We start from the raw sequence: 7,016 nt of genomic DNA, 5'->3' as shown, positions 1-7,016 counted from the left end.
TCTGTGTGTGTGTGTGTGAGTGTGTGTGTGTGTGTGTGTGTGAGTGTCTGTGAGTGAGTGTGTGTGAGTGTGTGTGTGTGTGTGAGTGAGTGAAGTTTCTCAGAAATCTTAACATTAGTTTAACATTTCTTTATGTATGAAAGTAAACGAAACAAAACGACAGAAGTAGGAACTGCTTTAGTTGGTGTTTTCCTGACATCTACCGGTCAGAGTGTAAACTGAGGAAGACGTTTAAATGCTCACTTACGTCATACTTGTTTCACGTTTAAATTCCGATCATAATAATGCTGATTTTAATTTTGGTTGTTTTTTTCTTAATTCTTCACTTTTTCATAAAACGATTGTTTAGAATTTAGTGAACATTGTAGCAAAAATCACAATTAAAAATTAGAACGTCCTAATGAAAGTGAAACTGAAAGATTTTACTAAATATATCGGCTTATATTTTTCAATAAACAATATTTTCAACTCTGAAGTAAATATGTGTATAGTTTAGTTATTTAAGCACGTTTTAAATTGTTATTTCGAAAATAAATGTATAAATCAAAGTCAGTAATGCCTCCCTCGATCTGATCCGTGTAATAAAGTTCTGTATTTCGGCGGATCATGACACACTTGCTTCCTGTTGTGCTTCACAAGCGCTTTCCACGCGTTCATTTGATTAATAAAAGCTACTTTGAGATAAGTGTTAGCGGCATAAATACACGAGGCGCAGAAAATAATTAGCGTACGATGTATCTGGTTGCCATGACAACCTCGCTGCTGAAATATGTAATGATAGTCAAATCACTTGAACGGTTCGCCACAGAAACACTGCCTCACTGCACCTACCAGCTGCAGTCCCCGGCTCCTCGGTCATGGCTCTGGATTATGGCAGCTGAATCTGGGGAATCTGTCCAAAAGCTTTACAAAACAGGAAAGCCCCAAAACTCCCAAAACACGCCCACTCCAGGGAAAGACACGCCCATTTCCCCGAAAACCCACCGAATGTTTCGCTCTGACAGAATTCCAGCGCGTGCCGCCCGAGGTTCATGAGGACTGTTTTTGCCTCCTTAAAACTAAGTAGTGAAAATAATTAATAATTACTTAAATAATAAACATGAGTCCATTTCCCAGACAGAAACACATGGTGACTCTCGACTGTAAAGCCTGAGACTGTCTGAAACAAAACCCTCAGAAGAACACTTGCATTGTTTTCACTGGTAACAGCAGAAACACGCCATATCCTAGCTTATTATACAGCTACTCGTGCCTAAAACCCCGTCACTGCTGAATGCACAACTAAATACCGGATCGTTTGCATTAGTCTTCCTCCGTGATGTCTGTTTCAAGAAAGCATATCATAGTTGAAATAAGTTTTTAAACTCTGCCAGATAGATGTAGCCTATGCATGATGATTCACTGCAGGCTATTATAAAACTCATTTAGCCTATATACTGTGTGCAAAAAAATAGTGCGATTTTATGAAGACAACACTTAATGAAAAAATTGGCATTTTATGTTGTACAATTGAAAAATCACGTGGAACATGTAATTGCCAATTAAAAGCAGTTATTAATAATTAATGTCTACCTCTCAGTTTTTCCTTTTGAAAACCCCCTCGATCTGAAGCACGAGCTTCACACTTTAGTTCTGCGGCTGGTGGGGCATACTTCAGTGCGCGCGCATTCGGATTTAGAACGCGGCCGATGTGACGTCACAGGGCCACCCCGCAGGCGCGATGACGTCACGCGCGCAGCCTATAAAAGGCCGTGGCGTGAGCCATTAATAATTCTGAATCTGATATCCCCATATATAGCCATTCATTCCGATTAAGGAATACAGTGAGAATGATGGCGGAGCGCAGCACTCAAAGCACTTCTGAGTCCAATCTGTGCTGGAGAGAGGAACTTGTTAACCTGGTACTAAATCCTCCGAGAAGGAAAGCTGGACCTAAGCAGGTGTCGTGGGCAGACCTGTCCTACAGATTGCCCTTAGAAGCCAAACCCATCCCTGGACGGCCCAAGAGCTGCATGAAGGCCACTAAAACCAACTTTGACTGTAAAGAAGAGCCGTACTGCAGCCTTCGGAGCCAGTCGAGGCCGCTTGCCTCGCCCTGGAGAGACGAGGTGAGGAGCAGGTGGAGCCCACCCGGAGCTCCTGAGAGAGGGATGCTGTCCCGTCTGAGAGACGTGCCCACCAGTGCTCCCAATCGCATCCTGAAGGCTCTCCTGAAGCTCACTGAGACTAAATGGGAGCACCTGGCTGAGACGGGGACGTTCCTGGTGGATCCCGTCAGGGGTCTGGAGCCCGGGAGGGTGGCGTGGCCCGATACACCCATGATCCAGAGACATTACACGCCTACTGTGGAAAGAAACCTCCAGGAGATACTCCAACAGACCCTAGGAGAAGCAGATCAGCTGAGGGAAACGGCTCTCATCAAGCCTGGGAACTCTCCCTTGAGAAGCTGTGGGATCTGGCTGAAGGAGAAAGTCCTGGGCCGTCCCACGCCCAAGAAGAGCTGCCTAAAACAAGCCAGGGCAGAAAGCGTCTCTAAAGATGAGGCCGAGGAGGTCAGATACTTCACCTCCCGTCAGAGAGAGATACCTGTGCAAGCGGAGCTCGACACAGAGCTCAGAACCGTCACGTTCGTCTCCGAGTGTGAGATCGACTTGATCTGATCCTCGCCAGCTCTGCAAGAACTGAAATCATGTGCAAATAATTAGATGCAGATGTGAAAAAAGCTGCAAGAAATGGGTGCAAGGTCTTCCTCAAAACAAGCAGAAGAAACAAAGAGGAAGGACAAATCAAAGCATTTAACAAAAGAAATAAATATAAAAAAAAAAAAAAAAAAGTATATCGATACAGTATATATATATAATTATGGGAATAAAAAAATCTAATAAAATTGTTTTAAATATAATACAGAATTGTGGGCATTCAGCAAAAAATGCATGAATATAAATAAATAAATACTAGAAATGTGAGCATTTAACAACAAAAAAGTTAAATTTCTCTGTGTAAATGTACAATAAATATACATTTAAAAAAAATAAAAAACATCAAATTAAAAACAAACCATGTGGCTGTCTTACTTTTCCAAAGCATGAAAACTCAAAATCCTTCTTGTTTTCTTTTTTAATGTGTGACAGTTTTATTATGAGAACATTTTGAGGAATGAATCATTGAATTGCCAAGTTTACGTTCATGTAACGTGTTACACGTTTCTAAATGACAAACACTAGACACTGGAAGCTTGGATTCAGTGTTCAATATTCTTGATGGTGTTTCAGTTCACACACGCGCGCGCACACACACACACACACACACACACACACACACTCTCTCTCACACACAGACTGACACACACACTCTCTCTAACACACACACACACGCGCACACACACAACACACACGCACACACTCTCTCTAACACACACACACACAGTTTCTAAAAGTTCTCAAAATCACACTATTGTTAAAAAGATGATTTAGTTATTTGAAAGGTTCAGTTTTTCCACACGGGTTGAGTTCAGTGGCGCTGATGCTTGATTTTTGTGCCAACGCTAGGTGCTGCAATGTTGGGAAGCAGTCCTGGTGAAAATGAAGCCAGATGTTCTTGATTCTTCCCTCAGCTGATGTTGTTTGATCGTCACATTGTCCTGGAAAAAACATCTTGCTACCTGAGCTGCACGAGAGATTCATTAAACTCATTCTGATGTTGGGAAATGCTGAGTTTCACATCCTTCAGGACTGGTTTCAGTTCATGACCAAAATTCCCTACAGAAAGACTCTCATTCCAGGACTTTAGTTTAACATGAGAGCAATAAATCAACTGAGAGTCAGATCTACTTCAAATGATGATGAAAAAAAAAACACTGAGCATGATTGTAGCTTCATCCACTGGATGTTTGAGCATTAAAATAAGAATAGATTTGAAAAGGCTGATTTGTCGTTTCTATTACATTAGTGTGAGTTTGGCATCCTTCGTCTGTGCAACTTAATCATTTACGTTAAAGGAAACCAACATCCTTCCATTAGGACTTGAATGTAAGAATAGTGCAGACGCTCAAGCATTCAAATGTCTACAATTAATCTGGCGGTTCCCATGGGAATCGAACCCGTGAGCCTGGCGTTGCAAGCGCCACACTGCACCACTGAGCTGCAGTCAATGAGCACAAGTGCAAAAGAGTGAAACATCCAGAAAAACACTACGATCACACGTCTGTCAGCGCATCTCAACCTGTTAGAATTAAACCACTCGTTTATTAAAGACGAATTCAGAAGGATGGATGATGGGCGCTTGGAACAAGTCGTTTGTGATTCCAATAAACACAGTGCAAGAGGATGGTAAAATGTATTTAACTTAAAAATAAATTGTATAAAACAAAAATAACAGGCAAAAGAAACAAGAAAAACATGAATAAAACAAAGACCTTCAGGACATTTGCTGACAGGCATCACAAGAATCATGCAAATGAATGAAAAATGGTCTAAAAATAGCTTAAAACAACCATAATCCACACACATGTGGGACAAACACAGAGAGCCTTCGGTGAGAATAATGCAGTAAGAAAGGAGTCTCTCAGGCCCTGATGAATAAAACGCTTCATACAGATGTGAATGAGTGTAGAATTCACAGTTTGCCGCTGAAGTGGATGGTGTGAAGGAAAGCCCTCCTGATGGTGAACCCTGTAAACACCAGCACAACGGATGGAGGGAAGCGCTGGTGTTGGTGCGAATGCAGTGCAATAGTGCCACGCCGGCGGATCTGAGGAAGCTCTGCAGAAGCAGCTCAGACGTCTCACGGCCGGTGAAACCTGTCACACAGAGCATGAGCGGAGCGCAGGGATGATGCATTACTTACCAACTGTAGTCTGTTACTGATTACAGTAATCTACTGGATTACACGTATGTGAGCCTGCAGCACAAAAGCAGTCAATATATCAAAACTTCATTTTTGATTAGTAATATGCATTGCTAAGAACTTAATTTGGACAACTTTAAAGATGATTTTCTCAATATTTAGATTTTTTTGCACCCTCAGATTCCAGATTTTCAAATAGTTGTATCTCAGCCAAATATTGTCCTATCCTAACAAACCATACATCAATGGAAAGATTATTATGTATAAATCTCATTAATGACTGGTTTTGTGGTCCAGGGTCACATATTAGTTAATGTATTCAGACTACTTTTAGGTTACTTTAGAGTTTAGATCGACATCATGAAGTGTATTAAACATTCAATTACACCTGGGTTTCCCAAAGCAGGGATTGTGATGAAAAAGTAATAACTAATTAACTCATTTAAAAATAAAAATAAATGAAATGAAACACTTGAACAGTGAAAATAGAAATGAAGGTACTGATTGTATCAATATGTTCAATATGCAGGTGTGAGACAAAGCTGCTTCACCTGGTCAGATGACGGCTGGACTCGTGCACCTCCATCTCATTGTTCTTGAAATCATTCAGCTCTTTCCTGATGGCAGCCTGCAACAAACAAACAAACAAACACACAACTCTTGGCTTCTTCATTGTCGGCGTCCTCGAAGTAATCAGAGATACTCAACTGAACCACCACACACTTCAGACTCATCCTCACACCTCACACACACACACACACACACACACACACACACACACACACACACACACACACACACACGTCACTCCAGCTGTCTGAAGAGGCTCACAAACACTGCACGCTTCAGCCCTGTTTAAATCCTCTGGTCTCGGCTGTCCCTTCATTTATAACGCAGCATCATTGTGTAACACAAGCTCAGAGTTCTGATCTGAACAGGTGCACATGTCGCTCAATGTGCCACCCGTCGATCAGCAAAGCATGGTTTCACCTGACAGCTGAGTTACCTGCTACTCACGCACCTTATTCAGTCAGTTCTACAAAACACCAGAACAGTGCAGACACTCATCTGAGTGTCCTCCACACTTGCCTTGTCGGCCGCCGTGAGTCTCATCCAGGGTTTGTCTGTGCGTCTGTCGTAGTCCTGAGCGTCCGACACCTCCACGTAATCACAGAAGCGGATCAGGATCCTGGCTCGACGCAGATCCTCCACTGTGGGCCTCTGACTCAGCTGAAACACCACACACACACACACACACACACACACACACACAGCACGAATCAACACACTCACTCTCACACTCTCACACACGCTCACACACGCTCACACGCTCACACACGCTCACACTCTCACACACGCTCACACGCTCTCAGGCTCTCAGGCTCTCAGGCTCTCACTCACACTCACACACTCTCACACGCTCACACGCTCACACGCTCACACACACACTCTCACACACTCTCACACACTCTCACACACTCTCACACACTCTCTCTCACTCTCTCTCACTCTCTCTCACTCACACACTCACACACTCACTCACACACTCTCACTCTCACACTCTCACACTCTCACACTCTCACACTCTCACACTCTCACAAACGCTCACACGCTCACACGCTCACACGCTCACACTCTCACACACGCTCACACGCTCTCACTCACACTCACACACTCTCACTCACTCACACACTCTCACACGCTCACACACTCTCACACGCTCTCACACGCTCTCACACGCTCACACTCTCTCTCACACTCTCTCACACGCTCACACTCGCTCTCACACTCACTCACACACTCTCTCACACTCTCACGCTCTCACTCACTCTCACACACTCTCACGCTCTCACGCTCTCTCACGCTCACACGCTCACGCTCTCTCACACTCACACTCACTCACACTCACTCACTCACTCACTCACACTCACTCACTCACACTCACTCACACACTCTCACACACTCTCACTCTCACACTCTCACACTCACACCACTCACACACTCACTCACACACTCTCACTCTCACACTCTCACACTCTCACACTCTCACACTCTCACACTCTCACAAACGCTCACACGCTCACACGCTCACACGCTCACACTCTCACACACGCTCACACGCTCTCACTCACACTCACACACTCTCACTCACTCACACACTCTCACACGCT

General features: G+C 43.8%; 2 protein-coding genes and 1 long non-coding RNA gene across 3 annotated transcripts in view; 1 reads left to right on the top strand and 2 right to left on the bottom strand.

Annotated features, from left to right (window-relative positions):
- Nucleotides 1-863, bottom strand: part of LOC107698957 (C-C chemokine receptor type 5-like) — a 4,598-nt gene extending 3,735 nt beyond the window's left edge. The window contains exon 1 of the mRNA XM_016500099.1: nt 832-863. Within this exon, the coding sequence (XP_016355585.1) occupies nt 832-859 (28 nt within the window). The 5' untranslated portion in view covers nt 860-863. The remainder of the gene's footprint in view (nt 1-831) is intronic.
- Nucleotides 1-3,938, top strand: part of LOC107698971 (uncharacterized) — a 4,614-nt gene extending 676 nt beyond the window's left edge. The window contains exons 2-3 of the long non-coding RNA XR_001635402.1: nt 2,706-2,713; nt 3,862-3,938. This is a non-coding gene — a long non-coding RNA (uncharacterized LOC107698971). The remainder of the gene's footprint in view (nt 1-2,705; nt 2,714-3,861) is intronic.
- A 783-nt stretch (nt 3,939-4,721) lies between these two features.
- The window catches only part of LOC107698968 (phosphatase and actin regulator 1-like), a 3,455-nt gene continuing 1,160 nt past the window's right edge, over nt 4,722-7,016 (bottom strand). Inside the window, exons 3-5 of the mRNA XM_016500112.1 lie at nt 5,935-6,075; nt 5,397-5,473; nt 4,722-4,798 (exon numbers count right to left, since the gene is read on the bottom strand). Coding sequence (XP_016355598.1) covers nt 4,783-4,798; nt 5,397-5,473; nt 5,935-6,075 — 234 coding nt within the window. The 3' untranslated portion in view covers nt 4,722-4,782. The remainder of the gene's footprint in view (nt 4,799-5,396; nt 5,474-5,934; nt 6,076-7,016) is intronic.

Source organism: Sinocyclocheilus anshuiensis, unplaced genomic scaffold (assembly GCF_001515605.1).
Source record: "Sinocyclocheilus anshuiensis isolate Anshui unplaced genomic scaffold, SAMN03320099.WGS_v1.1 scaffold270, whole genome shotgun sequence".
NCBI classification, from domain to species: domain Eukaryota; kingdom Metazoa; phylum Chordata; class Actinopteri; order Cypriniformes; family Cyprinidae; genus Sinocyclocheilus; species Sinocyclocheilus anshuiensis.
Note: the sequence above shows the minus strand (reverse complement) of the source record. Positions and strands in the feature narration are given on the sequence as shown.